General features: G+C 38.9%; 1 protein-coding gene across 1 annotated transcript; it reads right to left on the reverse strand.

Moving 5' to 3' along the window:
* Positions 1 to 12,591: 12,591 nt before the first annotated feature.
* Positions 12,592 to 21,042, reverse strand: LOC134747492 (uncharacterized). The gene is made up of 4 exons (XM_063682111.1): positions 20,943 to 21,042; positions 20,088 to 20,243; positions 19,273 to 19,434; positions 12,592 to 12,779 (listed from the first exon to the last, which is right to left on the reverse strand). Exons 1-4 carry the CDS (start codon positions 21,018 to 21,020, stop codon positions 12,621 to 12,623), a joined length of 555 nt encoding a protein of 184 aa, XP_063538181.1. The 5' UTR covers positions 21,021 to 21,042; the 3' UTR covers positions 12,592 to 12,620.
* Between the last annotated feature and the right edge of the window lie 221 nt (positions 21,043 to 21,263).

Below are 21,263 nucleotides of genomic sequence, written 5' to 3' on the forward strand. Positions count from 1 at the left end.
TCATAAAAACATGTCAATAATCAAATTAGCCAATAGGAAACTTGTTTCGTTTTTGTGATTCGTCGATTGAGCACTTTAGCCTATGATGGACAGCGACAAGAAGTGAAAAGTTTGTTTTATTTGGACTTTAGTAAAGTAATGCGATTGTAGGGCACCTATATATTCTTGTTAAAATACTAAAAATTTCGTTTTTTTATAATAAAAAGAAACTAAAATGTAATATTTTACGTTTTTTATGTGCCTAATCTTGACATCCGCATCCGCAACATCCCTGCTTCATAATCAATAATTTGAGCGCATGTTTCACAGTCTACCTCAAAACATCCTTGATATGATTTGGATAGAGCACAATCTTCACATTCTTCATTACCAAGATGGGCAAATGAGATATTCATATCCTTAACGACTTTGCGATATGTCTGGATCTCGAATGATACAGTTATATCAGGATTGATTTTCATGAAACATTGATGCATTAGCGTTATATTTAGATCGCTAGGCAGATATAGCCTTTTGGGAGCATGTGCACGACGGTAATGAGAAATCATTTGATTAAAACTCAATATGTTCTTTGATAATGTCTTTGTTGATAACGTCTGTGCGGTGGTAGCTACCTTATTTATCTTTCTGATCATCAATTTCTTTGCCGAGTGCGGTATAAATGTGCCTGGTATTTTTAGCATCTAGCAGCACGATTGCCGGTGTAAACATACGTTACGATACGTTGTACTCCGTCCCATGGTTGTGGTTAACAACAGCACCGAGTGTGTCGTTATGGAAACAGCTACAAAATATAAGGGTGGAACGTGCAATAGAGAATGTTTCATAGGAAGCAAAAGACTGTATGGGATGGATGACTGTAATATTTTCATCAAAAGTGCGGAGATTCTGGACCCCGGACACAATCCACGGTTGAGTAGACTATGCCATTTCGAATGTATGGTGATAGACGCTTGTAAAACTCGACTGCAGAAAATATAGATTTGATTCTCAAGGCAACACTGCGACTTGTGGCTGTGACTGGCCAGAAGCCTATTATACAGTAAAAAGCTTACTTATCAATATAAAACTTACATTTTTAGCATTGAAGCAAAGTTCGCTTTCGTCGATCCTTTGCCATCGCTAGTTTTTCTCCATAATTTCATCAATTAGTCTAACAATAATAACTTGTAACACTGCTTTCACGGCCTACGTTTTATCACATATAACTCAGGTTAAATTAACTACAAATTCACTTAGTAAAAACGCAAAATACAGCAGAAATCTGCTTGAGAAAACAAATTATAGTATTTTGACATTACGACTGTTTGTTGACATTGAGGCTGACGTAACCCTTGGGTATATTTTGGATAATAAGGTTTCTACATTAAATAATAGAAGTAGCTTTATGGCTACATGGCTTTTGAAAGCTGCCTCCGCGTCCTCACACGACTTTGGACCCTTATGGACCGCGGACGCCTAATAAGGCTGCGTAGTGTTTTTTCGGCAACGGCCCTAAATGTGTTTTTGACAACACTTGGCTTAGAGGCGGCAGCGGCAAATAATGGTCTCATCATGTAATGCCTCTACCACTTCGTCTACCGTCTACGTCTACGTCGTTGTTCGTTCGTTCGTCGTATGGAATACTGGAATTTTACTAAGTCATTATAAAAGATAAAGATGACAGCGTCGGCCACACTCGCTATAAAATTGCATTACAGCGCCAGGATACAAATTACCAAAATCCATTTCTAGCTGTGTAAAATGTCTGCGCAAGGCACCTGTAAGCTTATAATGGTTGGGGCCCGGGAAGGTGGCCTGCATTCCTGGTCAAATTATGTTTACATTAACAGCATTAGGCGTGATTGTCACAGAGTACGTCGTTGTTCCTTGAAGCGGGGCGGCTTTTGTAAACACTGGCGAACGTAGCCGTGGGTCTGGTATTTGAATGAAATTTGATATTAGTTCTTTGTTCTGAGCTTAGCTTTGAATGCCAAGCGTGCATTAAGATTTGGGCCATGGTTGAGTTGGGACGCGCGCCGTCCGCGTCCCGTGTGAGATTTCGTGTGTGCTTTAAGTACCACTTGACGCACGGATTCGTTTCCGTTTCTTGATAACTTCGTGGTGTAAAAGCTTTGATTGACTTGATGTGATTTCTTTGTGATTTGGAACTTAATTAATTGTCAGCGTTATTTAGTGTCATTTTTTTATGTCATTCAGTATCTATACGTAGTTACTAGTGTAGTTTACATTAACATTGTATTGGCCTTGTGTGCGTGATATTGATATGCCCACTGTTTTCCTCCCACCATGGAGCCGATACCTGGACACCTGGTCCCCTGATGCCTTCGTAGAGCTACCGGCTCCGACATATGGCACTGCCAGGGTTCAGCATCAGCTCTATCATGGGTACGGCTCTCCGAAGTGCTCATCAAGACGATTCAAATGACCAAAACCGCGTATGTCTGTGTTGCACCAAACCAGAATTCCACTAGGTAGTAGGTAGGTACTGCTACTACTGCCAGGGTTCAGTCAGGGTCATTTTGCTGTCTCATTTTAAAATATCATGAATGTAATTTTATTAGACGTTAATGCAATTGAGAGTAATTCTAATTAATTTTTTGAAACTTTAATGGCCATTGAAGTTAATCCGAATTAAAGTTAATGGCCATTAACTTCAATGGCCATTAACGTCTCAAAAATTTAATCCGAATTAAGTTTAATGCAATTGGTGCGTAATGCAATTGGTTAATGGCGGAACTAATGGTTAATAAAATTGATCAATGGTTAATTAAAATTAACAATTACGGCCAACACTGATACCACGTCCAGCTGAACAGTCTTTATTCCTGCCCTCGGAATACCCTGCCGGTTTGGGTCCTTAAATAATTTTTCCAGTTTGAGTATTCATTTGAAAATCATATTATACAGTGTTTATTTAATTAGACTGTAATACAATACTTTTCCGTATTGAAAACTACATAAACCAATAAATTATAGAGTACATAGGCTGCTTATTTAGCACAGACGGTATGTGTTTAGTTCATCATTATTTAACTGTTACGATTAGTTACACGCTCGACTTTTCGACTATTTTCTGCATAACTTGCTCGTGCTGTGCTGTCGCTTGAACTTCAGGATAATGTTGCGAGTAACGGTTTACAGTGGCTCTGTGTATTTCGGGGTTCGCTTCTGGGTTGCGGATTACTGGGACGATTTTTTCCGGTCGGTTTTCCTGATAATGATAAAAAAAATCCCCCCCTCTTTTGTGTCCCCAATCACAGTTTTTTTAATTCTTTTGAAAACGGCTAAAGCTAGGAGAAAACCGTCAAAGGATAAAATGTTCTTTATAAAATTATCTACAAAACATTCTTTAGATGTACTTATAGTTTTCAAAATATGCTAACATTCATTGGGGTAAGTATCGCGGGCGGAATCCGTTAGCATAATGTGGTACCTTTAGCTTGAGAACGTCACATTTTATGGACCTCATACGAGGTAAAAGATACGAGTAGGTAAGCATACTTACAGGTACGAACAAACTTGGGATCGAGCCGATCTTCTGGGTTTCCCTAACTGCTGTTGAGCAACAGCAGTTAGGGAAACCCAGAAGATTTGTTCAAAATGTTTGCCGCAAACAACAACATTTAAGTGCTGGGGTTTAAGTATCCCTATTAATTTGACGCAACCATTTGCATACATACAGGTACGAACAAAATTGGGATCGAGCCGATCTTCTGGGTTTCCTAACTGTTGTTGCTCGGAAACATTTTTGTTTAAAATGTTTGCCGCAAACAACAACATTTAAGTGCTGGGGTTTAAGTATCCCTGTTAATTTGACGCAACCATTTCAGACGTAGGCCAGGGTCTGTGGGATATTTTTTTATTGTGGTGGCGGCGCGCACAGGTCTTGTGAGCAAGGATCCCGCGAGGAATACGGGCGAGCCTTGCTCATATGCATATCTGCCGCTTAGACGAGATGGGGTGGTGCTATTCTTTTCTGATGCCGGCACCACACGGCACAATGAGGAGATATTTGCGCGATATCGTTTGCTGACCATTTATGGGTCCCTGATTCAAAACAATAACCGATTCCGACGTGGTCAATTTTGGGTCTAAGTGTTGTCGTTATTAATGACCTTGATTAATTTTGAAGCCGGAAGTTTCTCGACCATTACGACCGGTTTGCGTCGCGGTAAATTTATTGCCAAAGTCACCAATCATGGCACAGGCCGAACATGCTTCTAATCTTACTGTCATATTTGACAGTCATATTTGAGGAGTAGGGCGGGTTTGTTTGAGACGACCCAGAGATCATTTACTACGACGTCTCTATTGCGAAATTTAATTGTCGCTTCGTTTTTATCATGGCGGCGGAATTGGGGATCCTTTTGTCATCGCAGTACGTGACTGGAGTTTCTTTTTTAGGACAATATCGTGTGCATTTCTTGGGTTCACTGTACCAGCATTGCAAATTGGTACGATGATTTTCTCCACATGGGCCGTGCCGTGTATAATGTGTTTTAGAGCGGCCTTGCGAAGTATGCCCCTGGCTCTGTCGGTTACACCGCCAATATAACGTTAAGAAGTGTTATATTTGTTATATTTAATTTATTTAGTATTTAGTTAATGTAGTTTTAAGGATAATTGTCATACCCTACCAGGGTGCCATGTGATCTTTTTTAATTGTAACATCTATTGTATTGTACCATGGTTTGCAATAAACGACTTACTTACTTACTTACTAGTCTCGTCATTTAATGATGCTACCACTTCTTCAAACTGGGCGACTCTCATTGCCGCTATGTTTTGATTGCGCGAAGTTTGTTGGTCATGTACATATCTTGATCGCTTATTGTTATAGTCTCATAGTTTTTTATTCTTCTGAAATTCTACAAAAGATGACAATTATCCATTCTTCTGAGAGTCGTGATTACTGTGAAAAACGCGTTTCCGATAGCTAGACAACGGATGAACTGGCATTGTCATAATTCCTCTATTAAATTTATCCTTATTTCTAAGTTTCCACCCCAGTTCACCGTAGGGGTATAATAGCAAATACTGGAATGTTTCATAGTACCTAATCAGCTTGTAAAATATCGACAGGGTGAGCCGTGCGTGCACTAACGGCCCAAATAGTTTTTTTTTTCGGCTATAACCGGCTACATGGGGGTTGGACTGGGGAGTCCAACCCCCATGGCGCGGAACCCCATGGTTATGGAGATCCATTGTATTGTCGCAAGATGAAGTTGGGGGTGTGATGGATCTATTAGGAACTACTCACTACTCAATTTTAATTACCTAACTAGTTTACTAAATACTAATTAGATTATTGGGAAAAAAGAGAGCAACCTGAGCTAATTTGAAAAAATAATAGTCATTAAGTTGGTGATAAATTTATTTTAAAAATATGTACAATGAAATAAAATCAGCCGTGAGACTAGGAATGAAACGAAAAAGTTTTTTTTACATAAGATTCAAAATGGCTCCTTGGCAGCATTATTGGTCTCTCTCAGGTTCCTGAAAACAATAACATGGTTAGGGAAATTTCTTGTATAAGGAAGAAAGGGAAAAGTTACGTTGAGGATATCGTTATTACCTCCGCCACATAATTGGGTAGGTAAAGTTTTTTGAAGATGGGCAAATTATATTTTTATCCGATAGTATTCGACATAACGATCACGGAAATGCAGCTCTTTTATTTTTATTTCGTATTATTTATTAAATATATTTTTTTAAGTGACTGAGATGACGTTTGTGAAATTTAATAGCAGATCAGGCACTAATGCCTGTGCACGTGATTTAATTGATGAGATAGAAAAAAAAACGATGTCAACTGTCAGTGTCACTTAGCTGTCATTGCCGAAAAATGTTAATGACAAAATGTTTTTATTTCACGGATACGTACAGGACGCCCTCGCTCCTCTAATTTCGGCGGCATTGTGCTTATCACTGTTATGATAATAATTTAAAATCATAACTAGGTCCATGTGGGGCAATTTTGTAGAATCTGCTCGCATAAACTCGCTCATCCTTCTTGCAAAACTCAGTCCAAGGGTCAGCGCAGGGGTCGGGTCGCCGTAAGGGAAGAAAACGTTCTCCAATAAGCAGTGCCAAGTTGTCGAAAGTAGATTCAATCTTTGTCCAAATACTCGCAGATGTAGTGGGGAATCAGAAGTCCTTGGGTCGTGCTGAGGTCTCAAAAATCTCAATGATAACCATATGATAACACTAAATCGCAAGGTAACAGAAAGCGTTGGGCCGTTATGTCTGTTATTTTTCGGCAATGACAACTAAGTGACACTGACAGTTGACATCGTTTTTTTTTTCTATCTCATCAATTAAATCACGTGCACAGGCATTAGTGCCTGATCTGCTATTAAATTTCACAAACGTCATCTCGGTCACTTAAAAAAAAAATTAATAAATAATACAAAATAAAAATAAAAGAGCTGCATTTCCGTGATCGTTATGACGAATACTATCGGATAAAAATATAATTTAAACTTTACCTACCCAATTATGGTCCGCATGAGGAGGTGGCACCATGAACCCCTCTTCCAGGTATCGTAACAGATTGGCAATCTAAAAAGGAAGCAGTATTTATATATATAGATAAGGCCGTGTTGTACGGTTGCGTTCGTGGCCCACAAATGGTCTCGCTGGAAGACCAGCGCTGACTTTAAGGTTAGCATTATGCTGAGGCGGGAGCATTTCGTGGCTAGGTAGGGCAAACCTTGGTTAATCGGTGATAGTTAGGTTTATTGATAATATAATATTACCTACTAATTAAATTAGTTTTGAAGTGTTACTAAGTAAAAGTGGATGAATTTATGTACCATTTCCGAACTTATGATTATATTTATTATTATTAAGACTTTATTTCGGACATCAATGATCCATAAATGATTGGTTAGTTACAATAGTACTTATCACTATGTTAGTATTGACAACACAAATTATATTGAAGTATATACATTATTTACATTAAAAAATTGCATACCAGTCACTTATCCATCCGGTAGAATGGGACATGCATTGAGGCCCAATACTTAAAGAAGGGATTATCAAGCCTCTCCAATTTCGGTTAGAAAACTGTTGGAGCTGTTTCTCAGACGGTGCATCTGAGATACTGTGCGTTTTCTCATAATAACGTAGAAATCATCCATTCGTGCCTCCGCAAACATCCCAGATGCATTGCATAACCGCGGCAGCCCCAACAGCATTCTATACCCATTATTAAATTGGACGCGCAGGGCGCCGTAAGCTCGCTTCGTATATTTGATGTATGAAGTACCAAATTAATTTAATAAACGTTTTAAATGAAACATGAAAAAGTAGGTAATTCAGTGATATTCAGGTTAATATGTGTCAGGCTGTCAGCTATAAAAAATACGTAGGTACATTGTATTCATTTTAATGATAAATATATAAGAATATTTCACTGTTGTGAATAAAACAATGACGTGGACAATGCGGCAGAAAGATAGGAAGCGATTAGAGGCTTTTGAGATGTGGTTGTGGAGAAGAATAGAGAGAATAAGTTGGACGGAGAAAAAAACGAACGAGGAAGTGCTTCGAATTGTGGGAGAGAAGAGAAACCTGCTGAGAACTATAGAAAATAGACGAGGCAGAATGATAGGTCACTTGATAAGACACGACACTTTCTTTAACACTATATAAGAAGGCAAGATAGAAGCGAGAAGAGGCCGCGGAAAACCACGAGCAAGCTACACACAACAACTGAAAGCGAAAGCAAATGTCGTGTCTTACAGAGACCTAAAGAACCTGGCCGAGGACCGAGAAAACTGGCGCATACTCCACCGACAAGAGCCATGCTCTTAAATTATGAATGAATGAATGAATAAAACAAAGGCGAAATTTGCGTTTCTCTGTAAAGACAAAAGATTTATTTTGAAATCGAACTTATAACATCTAACCTACTACAATATTTGTTTAATACAATAGAATTTACCTGTAAAGACAAAAGTAACAACATTTAATTCCTCTATTTTCAGGTTTTGTTATTTCTTTACCACAAAACTCCTCTTTCTTCTCTAGATCGACCAGACAGTATCCAACCAAACACAGTTCACTAGATATAGATTTTCGTTTATCTCTATTTTCTCGGATAGCATGAGTAACTGATAATAGTCGTTCCCTATCAGGATGTCAACTTGATCCTTTAGTGATCCGTCATCGGATAGAATATTCTTGTGTCGATGTTCCCATTCTGAGAAGTCCTTATTAAAGGTGGTATTGACATATATTAACTTCAATTTATCAGTATTTGTTTGCAGGCAGAGTCTGGCCAATGGACTTCCCAACTCGCGAGGTTGTTCTTCCCCAGCAAAAGTGAATACTCTAAGATGCTGTTTCTCTTCAGGCATCAGCTTAAGTTTTTTAAGTACACTTTGTAAGACATAACTTCTCATACTACCACAATCCAAAAGTACACGACACGACATATGAGTACTGCGTTATTTCTTCCTATAGCCTTAACAAGAGCTGTCTGTAGGACTGTAGGGGAGTCGTCATTGACATGTAATAAGGTGGTGGTTTCCTTCTCAGGTTGCTCCTTCGTAGGGCACACTGCTTTGTTGTGTGGTCCTTTCTTTCCACAGTGTGGACAAGATCTTTTCCTTTTACACATCGTTGCACAGTGACCTAGACCTAAACATATAAATCAGCGGTTATTCAACTTTGCCTTTCTGAGTTGTACTGCATTGACCTTGGTGCACTCGTCATTAAGGTGATCCCCGCCACAGAATATACATGAAATCCTCCGTTTCCTTCTTCCATGAACTTTCGTTTATTGTTATATGTCTTACTAAAGGCAGCCAAGGGTCGGTCTGCTATTCAGGGCCACTAGTTGTGACATAACTTGCTCCAGATTTGCCGTCGCACTCGATGATTGTTCCCGTAAACACAGAAGCTAAAAACCTAGGCATTCTTATGGACGGTAAACTAAATTTCCATAACCATGTGATAGACATTTCAAGAATATGTTTTTATCGACTTAAGATACTATACCAAGTTCCTAAATATTTGTCAACTGATGTTAGAATTGCTCTTTGTGAATCACTAGTCTTATCAAAACTGAATTATGCAGATACGGTTATGACGACACGAAAAGAAGAGCGAGTGCAGAAAGCATGTGCTCGATTTTGTTTCGTTATACCGCCCAGAACACATAACTCCTTACCTTAATAACAGCGGGCTGATGAACATGGAGTCACGTCGTTCATTGCATTTCGCATGTATGCTATTTGGCATTATTAAGTCATTGACACCCCAATATTTATCTAAAAAAATGCAATTTTCTCAGCGGCATGTTAGAGAAGCTACTCGTCTTATCTGCCCACGGCCCAATACAACTGCATTTCGTGGTAGTTTTAGATATTCTGCCACGAAATGCTGGAACAACATACCGCCGCCCATAAGAAACACACATTCCATTTTGTCTTTCAAAGTAGAATACAAAAAGTATATTCTGAATTTGCAGAAATCTGCTCAAAGTGCCAACCTTTACTCTAATAAGTCTTACAAATATGTTATTAAATAAGCCATATATTAATATATACTTAATAAGTCAAATTGAAATAGGTACCTAATATTTATTTGTAATATCTGTTCTGATCTCAATTTAGTTTAACCAATGTTAGTTAAGTTTACGTGCTGACGCGATCGCTTGGACAGGTCTCCACGGAAGACCAGCATCAAGATACCTGAAAGGTAACTTGACATCAAGCTGAGGGGAGACCTTTTCAGTGACGTTAATGTTTTATATTAATAAAAGTGTATTACATTTAAGCAATACTGTAAGCGTCCTGAATAAATTTATTTTCTTTCTAAACCACATCTGCAATAATCGACGCATTGCATACTTTTATTACATACTTCGGGTTGTCGGCGTTCGCGTACATCTGCGGGCCGCATGCGCACGCGTCGGTTCCGTGCGGTGTGCGGTTGACTGAAATCACTATAGTACATTCGATACTAGTGCGGAAAGTATGTCATTACTTCACGAGTTCCGAGATATCGGAAACGACGGAGACTCGGAACGAGTGAAGAATGACATTTCCGCACGTGTATCGAACTACGTTTTTTAATACAGTTGCGAAAAAATAAGAAAACAACAAGTAAGGAAAACAAAACTTTTATATTATTATTTCTGTAACATCAAATTTTTTATACAGTTCTATCTTATTTATTATTTATTTACATAATAATTAATAGCACAATTTGTACAATTATTGAACGTGACATTAAAAGCTTTCTCTGGTAAGTTAAGTGTCGTCTGGCTGAGTGAATTATGAGTAAATGTCTGTGAAAATTGTGGTTCGATATTTACATATGGTCTTGACTGATTAGATGGGCCTGGCTGGGGTTCAAATCTGTCAGGGTTGTCCGGTTGAAATGTGGATACTTGCTTTGTTGGACACTCTGCTGGGCCCGGCTTTATATTAATTGATGATGCTATTTTTTGTTCAATTTTTAGAGATTGTGGTTCGATATTTACATATGGTCTTGACTGATTAGATGGGCCTGGCTGGGGTTCAAAACTTTCAGGGTTGTCCGGTTGAAATGTGGATACTTGCTTTGTTGGACACTGCTGGGCCCGGCTTTATATTAATTGATGATGCTATTTTTTGTCCAATTTTTAGTTTGTTTTGTACCGAATTTTCAATATATCCCTCTGCAACATTATTTGAACGCCAGCCACCATGTCTCTTCAGAGTTGTAATATCACCACCAGAGTCAGCGAGTAAAGTGGCCGACGTCCTTCTAAATTTATGTCCTGTATACTGATCAGCATCGGGCAAATTCAAAAAGTTGGCAATTTCCTTGGGCATATTACCAAATTTATTTATGCCTATGACCTGTGCTGTGCATTTACCTTTTTTGTAATTTTGGAAAAGTCTGTCACTTTTGCCCTTTGATGATCGTTGTCGTTGATACTTTTTGACAATTTCGGCAAATGGGCCATCAACGGTAAAAGATCTTGGTATTTTGTTTTTGGTGTTAGGTATTTGTATAAGTAGTATATTTCCGTGAGTTTCAACATCTTTTAGTGTAATGTTCGCCAGTTCCTCACGCCTGCAGGCTCCACAAATCCCAAATATGAGTGCAACCTACGAACAAAATCACACTTTACTTATAAAATCAAATGAATTACTTACCTCATGATGAACTAAAATCATAAATTTGAGTAAATTCATACCTTTGTAGCTAGATATAGATGATCTGGCTAGCGGTTAGCGGTTGTAATTGGCCAATATAGTTTCGTAAAATGCACAAGTTTAGACACATTTCGCCTGAATTTTATCTTACCATTTGTGTTAATCTAGGTTTCCTACTTTAAGCTACATCGTTCGGCTGTATAACTATATGTTTTTAGATGACTCTAATTACGCTCTATAAGCTGGTAATGGTTGACATTTAATGAGCCAAAATCTCCCAGAACGACAAAAGTTCTGCCTATTTTCTTATCCTAGAATAGAATAGAATAGAATATAATTTTATTGGTATTAATCATACACTGTCAGTTACATAACAATAATTACTTACAAAATGATAATAAATTTAGATTCACATGTCAATATTTTTAAAATGCACATAACTATAAATTAATAATGTCAACAGTTTCATAATTCAGATTCATCAAGAAAATAATAACAATAGGATATAATTCTAATTACAATACAAAATTACACAGTTTATTTAATCTAATCTATGTACTTGGTCACGTCTCACATTAATTTTACGGTCAGGAAGAAGAGTGCGAGTCTAGAATTTACCTAGACCAGTACTGTTACCTTTTTCCACAATGATATTCATACGTACCTCAAGCCGCAGTTCTAAGCCTGAAGTAGTAGAAGTGAACGTAAATACATATAATAATCTAGTATAGGAGTTCGGCTCATTATTATCATGACTGGGATAGAGATAGGTTCTAGGGAATTATTTGAATTATCTTTGGGTGGCTTTTTTGTCTTCGAAATTTTTGAATTACCCGGTTCACATTCTTCATCTGAGGAATCAGGATCAGAATCCGGAATCATAACAGGAATTTTACTCCGTTTTTTTGGTTGCAGATCAGGTAGTGGCACATAATCGTCATTAGAGTCGGATAAATTAAATTAAAATATCTTTATTTAAAAATAAATACATTTTATAAAGAATAGTCGTTACTTATGGATCCATCTCCGGGAATAGAATTTAATTGTTTGCAACTACCATAAAAACGCAACGGAAGCATTATCTGATTAAAAATAAAAACTATCACTAATCAGGGTAGATCATATCATGTTATTTGAAAATGAAAAAATGAAAATGAAAAATTGTTTATTTAATTTAAGGTAAGTGGTTAAACAGGTAAGTGTTGGTGCCTCTTTTTAAGTAACAAAATACTTGTGTTAAGAGTTCAAACATCTTTTGTTTGTTTGTTAAGAAGTTTATAATAATAAAAAAACGATAAAAAGTCAAACCGAAGGGGGTATAGCTACGGTTGACATAAATCAAATTGTGTAAACCTATTTCCTCTAATGTCAAGAACCAGACAGAAAATGGTGATTGATTACGTTTGTGTGCAGAAGCGATCATCCGCTATCCTCTTGTTGCTGCCGGATTGTTGTAATTTAATAGAAATCCGTCTTTTCGTACGTCATCACTACCTGCTGGCAAGCCATGTCCTTTCCGTCCTTCACTACATAGGCGTCCGCCATCCATTCCCCCCACATGCCGAACTTGGGAAGCCCGTTACTATCCACGACAAACTGATGGATGTCATATCGTCCCTGCAAACAATATAGAAACATCAGGCACATTGTTAGTATTTGTTACTCTAAAATTTTGAGCTATTACTTAAATTAGAATTATATATCTTAATAAATTTATTTAGTTGTTAAGTAACAAGTCCTATATTGTATGCCCTAGCAGGGTATCATGTACCTACTAAGACTAAAATGTAAGACCTTAATGTACTGATGAACATAATATGATATAATGAAATATGAATATGAATAAATTTAAATTATATTACACAATATAACATTTAAAACTTTCGCGTTTTGAACACATATTAAATCACAATTAAAATAAAAACACACACACACAATCACATTTAAAGTAAATTCGCGATACACCCGATTTTAAATGTGATTTAATATATATTACACAAGACCTTGAACATATGACTCGTACATTTGTATTCCATTTTCACAGTGTTAATTAAACCTTTCTCAAACCGTATGTATCTGTTTGAACCAATCGTTTAAGCCCCCTCCACACTTAAGCGCCACTGTGTAGGGCGCTTTACATGTACCCCTTAGCGTGGCTTTAGAAACGTTAGAATCCGTAACAGACTACCGCACCGCACCGCGACCTTGATGCGCCGCACCCATAATTGAGAGCGAGAAAAAGATCTCTTTCATTTAGTATGGGATTTTGAGATTCCAAAACGTCCAGCTTGGCGCGCTGTTCAAAATCCTATACAAAATGAGACTTAACGCAAACGCGTACGTACATGAGTTCGGCTCATTATTATCATGACTGGGATAGAGATAGGTTCTAGGGAATTATTTGAATTATCTTTGGGTGGCTTTTTTTGTCGTCGAAAGTTTTGAATTACCCGGTTCACATTCTTCATCTGAGGAATCAGGATCAGAATCCGGAATCATAACAGGAATTTTCCTCCGTTTTTTTGGTTGCAGATCAGGTAGTGGCACATTATCGTCATTAGAGTCGGATAAATTAAATTAAAATATCTTTATTTAAAAATAAATACATTTTATAAAGAATAGTCGTTACTTATGGATCCATCTCCGGGAATAGAATTTAATTGTTTGCAACTACCATAAAAACGCAACGGAAGCATTATCTGATTAAAAATAAAAACTATCACTAATCAGGGTAGATCATATCATATTATTTGAAAATGAAAAAATGAAAATGAAAAATTGTTTATTTAATTTAAGGTAAGTGGTTAAACAGGTAAGTGTTGGTGCCTCTTTTTAAGTAACAAAATACATGTGTTAAGAGTTCAAACCTCTTTTGTTTGTTTGTTAAGAAGTTTATAATTATAAAAAAACGATAAAAAGTCAAACCGAAGGGTTATAGCTACGGTTGACATAAATCAAATTGTGTAAACCTATTTCCTCTAATTTATTTAATCGTATGGCATAGATACGTTAATAGGCAATAAGTTATACATTATTTTATATTATATTAATAATGCATTAAACATCAACGTTCTTATAATAATACTGAAGGCTATCTAATAATATGTGTGCAGGTTGTCGCAGCTCATCGGTGTGATTATTTGACGCAAAAGCACTGTGCGAGTTGGTCATGGGCGAGTGAACTGCCGGGCTAGCACATGATTGGCGCGACAGCATCTCGCCGCGACATAGACTACCCGTCCCCCTTTAATTCATACAGTTAATAAAAGACCGGCAGTCCACCTCGCGGCGAGACACTCCCGCACCAATCATGTGCTTGGCCTACTGGTCAAGAAGATGCGTTATGGAAGTTACATATAAGTTATTGACGTACAAGATCCACTGGGCGCCTGGAAGTTTAGGAGGAAGACACGTGCCTCCTGGAACAACACTTCAAGCACATTATCGAAGTCCCACATAGTAAGATTGAGGTGTTTAGAGAGCGTAAAGGAAACACAGCAGTACAGTCGACGGTCTGTTTATTACATTACAAACTTTTAGATTTAATAAGTAAAAACAGAAAATTTGAGGAATTAACACGAAATAAAATTGAAATTCACTCAGTTAAATGGTACAACCGTCTTATAAGAACAAACAAAGACAAATGGGCCAAAGATGTGATGGATTGGTGTCCTAAGTACAATAAGAGGAAACAAGGAGGTCAATACTGTAGATGGGAGGACGACATAAAGAAAACAGCAGGAACAACATGGAAGAGAATAGCAAGAGACCGATTAGCATGGAGAAATCTTGGGGAGGCCTATGCTGCAAAGCAAGACAATCTGCAGAAACGACATAACTGGTGCCAAAAGAAAAAATAGAATAAAAAGAAGAAATATTTTAAAATAAATAAATAAATATGCAAGTCTTTAGGTACTAGAAATATGTATGTAAGTTAGATTGTTAATAAAGGCTTTTATTATTATTATTATTTCCTTTATTTATTTTGAGTCTTAGGTTAGGGTTTTATAACATGCATATAAAAGTAAAATACAAAAACACTTACAAAACATTACAAAAAAATATATAAACACATTATAAAAAACCTAACCTAGGGTGCCGCCGGCAGCGGGGTAGGGCCCAAGCTGCCGGTGGTCAGGGCCGCAGAGAGAGGAACCGGCGGACTATCCGCGCCGTGTCCTAATAATGAACGAAACGCGGACAGTCGGGTTCCCCCCACTGTAGCCCCATAGTAGGCGCGCATGACGTTCTCATTCATCGATTGAGTCCATCGCATGCAACGCACTACACCACCGGCAGCGGGAGCCGTGGGCGGGGCAGGATGTCCCGCAGGCCCCAAGCGTGCCGGCAGCGGTGGCCGCCCTCGTCGCGCAGGTGGTCGTGGCGGCGGCGGCGGCGGCGGCGGCCCGCATTCGTATTATTATTATTATTAAACATCAACGTTCAGGGTGCTGAGCCAAGCAGCTGCGTCGGGTGTGAGATGCAGCAGATCTTCTGGTGGCCCTTGATATGAGTACAGGGGACAGCGCTGGATAATGTGCTCCATGGTCTGGTCCTCCCTGCCGCATTCACACAGAGCTGAGTCTCTCCACCCCCACCTGTGCAAAAAGTAGTTACATCGGCCGTGACCCGTTCTGAGCCTATTAAGCCGACACCATTGTTTTCTCGGGAGGTCAAACCCTGGGAGTCGACGTGTAGGGTTTGCAATTCTTGAGTTTGCATTGGCGGCGGCCCATTCATTTTCCCAAGCCTCTGGAATATTAAAAGTTGAGAGGTTCTGGGTATACGCGGGTTTTCTGGACTTCAGACGCTGGTGAGGTAGGTTAAAGAAATCTCTATGAATGGGCAAGGAACCAGTTGAGATGATCTTCTCTGTTTCCCTCCTCAATGCATGCTTCCTACGCAGATGTGGGGGGGCTATGTGGCACAGAGTTGGCAGCCAGTATGTGGGGGTGGACTTGACGGTTCCGGTGATGCATCGCATAGTGTCATTGAGTTTAGTGTCCACTTTCGCCACGTGTGCGCTTTCTAACCAAACGGGAGCGCAGTACTCTGCGGCTGAGTAGACTAAGGCGATGCTAGTCGTGCGCAGGCATTCAGCGGATGCCCCCCTAGATGTGCCACACAGTCTGTGTATCATGTTGTTCCGCGAAGCAAGCTTAAGAGATAACTTGGTGAGATGCTCCCTATACGTGAGGGATCTGTCAAGGGTGACTCCTAGATATTTGGAGCATTTGTTGTACTTAAGCTTTTCTCCGTTGAAGTGAACAGTAGGATGGTAGTTCGTCATTTGGTTGCTAAGATGAAAACATGATACCTCCGTCTTGGTTACGCTAGGGATTAGGCGCCAGAACTTAAAATATTCTGCCAGCTTTGTAAGGTCCGCAGTTAGGGCGCTTTCTCCCGCCGAGAAAGATTTGGTTTGCACAACCAGTGCCATATCGTCGGCATATATGAACTTTGTTGCTTCCGTTGGCGGTAGGTCGTGGATGTAGAGATTAAAGAGTTTCGGAGCCAATACTGATCCTTGAGGTAGACCGTTATTCAGCTTCAGTCTCTTACTTTTTGAGCCTCCCAAGAAAACTTCAAAATCCCGCTCGCTCAACATGCTGTTTATAAGATCCGCCACCTCTCTGCTCGGAATCGCACGGAAAACTTTGCTCATGAGACCTTGTTTCCACACCGTGTCGTAAGCAGCAGTTAAGTCAATAAAAATGCTATGGACTTGCGCTTTTTGGTAACCAGCTTCGATGTGGGTCGTGAGGGCTAGGACTTGGTCCGTGCAACTTCTTCCAGGTCGAAATCCAGCTTGTTCAGGAGGGGTGATAGCTTCTATGAACGGTTCAATCCTTGTCAAGAGAACACGTTCAAGGAGCTTAAGTGTGCAGCTCAGGAGAGCTATTGGCCGGTAACTATCCGGTTGATTTTCTGGCTTTCCCGGCTTTATGACTGCAACCACTTTTGCCAGCTTAAACTCCTTAGGAAGTCGGTTGTGTTTGAGAATGAAAGAGAATAGTGTCGTTAACCAGTTCACTGCAACAGGACCCATGTGCTGAATGAAATCGTTATAAATATTGTCAGGGCCTGCAGCTTTGTTGATTTTTAGTTTATTTCCTCTAATGTCAAGAACCAGACAGAAAATGGTGATTGATTACGTTTGTGTGCAGAAGCGATCATCCGCTATCCTCTTGTTGCTGCCGGATTGTTGTAATTTAATAGAAATCCGTCTTTTCGTACGTCATCACTACCTGCTAGTGTTAATTAAACCTTTCTCAAACTTAACACTTAACACTTTCACAAACGCTAACTTAATGAAACTCGAACCATTTTCTGCTGAATGTGTAAAAAAAAACATACAACGAATCAAGCGTAAGGATTCGAGAGATATTAACGACATGTCTTCTCGCTTACTTGACATACTACCTACTTTTTTTTTGACATTTTAAGTGACTTAATTAATAGATGCATAAAAAATGGTACCTATCCCAATAGTTTAAAAAATATCAAAGTTCAACCTATTTATAAGGGTAAGGGCGACATGAATTCATTTAAGAACTTCAGACCCATATCTTTAATTCCACTTTTTTCGAAGATCTTTGAACATCTATTGAGCGGCAAACTTATGTCATATTTCAACTTAAATAACATACTAAATAATCAGCAATATGCATATCAACGTGGGAGGTCGACGATTGACGCTGCGCGGGATATGGTAACCAGAGTAACCGGCCACCTCGACGGCGGGCGACAGGTCGCAGCTATATTCTGCGATTTGTCGCGTGCCTTCGAGCTCGTCAGTCATCCTCTCATTCTAGCCAAGCTTGAACACTATGGTGTCACCGACAGCTTCTTACATGTAATCGCCTCCTTCTTAAAAGGGCGTAAACAGCTGACGTCTGTCCGCGGTGCAAAGTCCGACCTTCTCGAGTTGGGAGACATTGCGGTGCCTCAGGGTTCCGTGATCGGAAATAATCTGTTCTCGATACTAATGAACGATTTCACAGCCGCCACGGACGATGCCGAGATCGTATTGTTCGCCGACGACGGTTGTGTGATCGTTGCGGCTGACAGCCAAGACCTACTTGGAACAAAACTAACCAAGGTAATGAACCAAGTAGCATCTTGGTTTTCAGTCAACGGTATGATACTTAATGTAGAGAAAACGAATATAGTTCATTTCTGTTTGCGTGGTAAAAAGGACCAACCGCTGCTTATCACGCAACGGCCAGCTCGTCCCACAGGTCGATCAAGTAAAATACCTCGGTCTTGTTATAGATAGCAAACTATCATGGAGTCCACACATAGACTGGTTATGTGACCGCCTGTCGTCTGCCTGCTTCGCACTAGGTAGACTGCGACCTAGTCTCGACCCGGCCAATGTCAGGAAGGCCTATTTTGGCTACGCCCATTCCTTACTTACATATGGTGTTGACCTGTGGGGGGATGCCGCTGACCGAATGAGACCATTCCTTATGCAGAAACGCGCGATCCGTTGTATATCAGGGGTCCCATGGGACCATCCGGCTCAAGAGCTATTTAAAGCCACTAAAATACTCACATTACCGTGTGTATACATTCTCGAGGTGGCAAAGTACGTGCGACGTAATCTTGCGCACTTTCCTACACGCGGTGACACGCGAGGGGCGAATAGCAGGAGGTGTGTCGAACTGCGACCTCCTCGAACACGGCTTGCCAAATCGAGAAAATGTCTACACACGATGGGACCCAAGATATACAATGCATTGCCACACGAGATAAGAAATGCTACAAGCTACTGCTCGTTTAAAAATAAACTTAAAAATAAACTAGTGCGTGAGGCCTACTACTCGTTGGACGCTTTTTTTCGAGTGCCAGACTAAGTAATAAAGATTGGATCCTTATGATAAATAGAAACTGGTTAGTTAGCCAAGTGATTTTCAAATAATGAATACTGTAATAGATTTAAGAACCTAGTATTAAGACATAATGACATGTAAAAATATTTTTTATCAATAAATGATCGTATCGTATCGTATCGTACATAAGGTACATTTTTATGTCTCCAACACAAGGATGCATTTAATTTTGCTCCCCACACCTGGGACGGGCAAGCTGGAATGTATTAACTTACTTCAGGGATAGGGAAGTCTGGCGGATCTATCCCAGCGGCTTCGAACCCTCTCTTCATATTTTTTCCGGCAAATTGTTTACACGCACATGGCAGGCAGTCATCTGCCCAAATCATGTATTGTTTCCAAGCACCGTCCACTTTCCTTTTAATATCTACGCGAACCTAGAAAATGGTCCAATGTTGCAATCAGGTTACAAAAATATTGAATAAAAGAATCAATCAATCGTTTATTTCCAGACAAAACATAGTACAATGCATTCAAATACATTTATATGAAACATTACACCACCGGTAATGTCAAAATTAATAAAATAAAAATAAAAATCCATTACAATTAAAAATATAGTAAAAAAATAAATAATTAAATTATATGTATAGTTGGTCAAACCAAATTGGCAAAAACTATACTTATCCTTTTCTTTTGGGTGCTAGTACTTGTGTAAGACAAAGATAGTATGATTCTCTCTGTCTATGTTTGAAATGAGACAGTCCTTTGACAAACTATATATTCAATGTCAGTTAGTTCGTGAATTGCCAATAAAATTAAGAGAATAAGGTAAAACAGAATAAATACATAATCAGAATATATATTAACATATATAAATTGCAATTTTACAGTATCGTTTATACACTCATGAACAAATTTAGAGGAACGCAAAAAAAGTTTAATTACTAATTTTGAAATCACAGTAGGTGCTGTAATCCATTAATTAAACCTTTTTTTGCGTTCATCTAAATTTGTCTACATGAAATGTCACAGATTTTATGAGTTGTAATTTTTCTAAAGTGTTCGCCGCTGTTCGGAACTGACTTACAGCAATAGAGTTGTCGATGACTACTGGAATAGTCGCACCCAAATCAAAGGCGACGTGTGTGCGATTTAGCTTGCGTTTGTGCAAATACATCTTGTGTGGCATCTCCGCGTCTCTCGAACAATTTTGAGCCACCACCAATGTCCACTTTCCTGTGCCCTGCAATTGATATGAATAATAAACAAGGACGGTACAATAATCTTAAATCATCAATTTAGGAACATAAAAATACACTAGTGAAGGCTAAAAACCATGCGAGAAATAGCGGAGCAACAATCCCAGTTAGTTGTGCCGTTGCCGTGTTGCCGGCACAACTCTAATCCCGGTGCTATTTTTTTTTCAAAACGGCATCTAATCGCAAAAATACATAACAGTCGTGTTTTTTCCAACCATTCAACCACACACAAAATTTCATCCCAATCGGTCCAGCCGTTTAGGAGGAGTAGGGGGACAAACACACGTACAGGAGAATTATATATACTTATATATTTTTATTATTATATATATTAAGATATTAAACATTTGACGAATTCCTTAGTTAATACGAATATTATAATTTTTATTTTTAATGACTATCAAAGAAACTGTTATTTACATTACATTACAATTCAATTTATAACTCCGTTTCCAACTTTTATTTGGGACAACTTTTAAATCATCAATTTTATTTGGGAACATAAAAAGTATAAAAACCGGTTTATTTCTCATGTCCCGCCGCCGCGCTAAGGTTTGTCATCCGATACCTATAACTTCCGATTCATCAGTAACGGACCCGGAACCGAAACGGATGTGTAATACCAATCGGAAGTTCCGACTTAACGGAACTGCAGCTCCGTAACATCCCTAATATGTACTTACGATCATTCCCTGCCCTCTAATGGCAAGCGTGAGGAAAGAGCAGGTAATTATACTCCATATAACACGACTAGCCGACATTTTGCACACTGAATGTACTCTTAGTACTTATTTCAAGCGTTATATATAGGTAGATCAAATGTTATGATACAAACACATTAGTGAGCGTACCCATGTTCTTTTACATGTCGATGTTATCAATTTATAGGGTTAAAACGTCTGTTGCATTAATACAAGCCGACTTGCGCACATCAAATGTTTTTTATACGCTATCAAGAATTCAAATAGCCACTGAAAAAAGGCATTCAAGCTAAGGTGTTTTTT

This window comes from Cydia strobilella, chromosome 14 (assembly GCF_947568885.1).
Source record: "Cydia strobilella chromosome 14, ilCydStro3.1, whole genome shotgun sequence".
NCBI classification, from domain to species: Eukaryota; Metazoa; Arthropoda; class Insecta; order Lepidoptera; family Tortricidae; genus Cydia; species Cydia strobilella.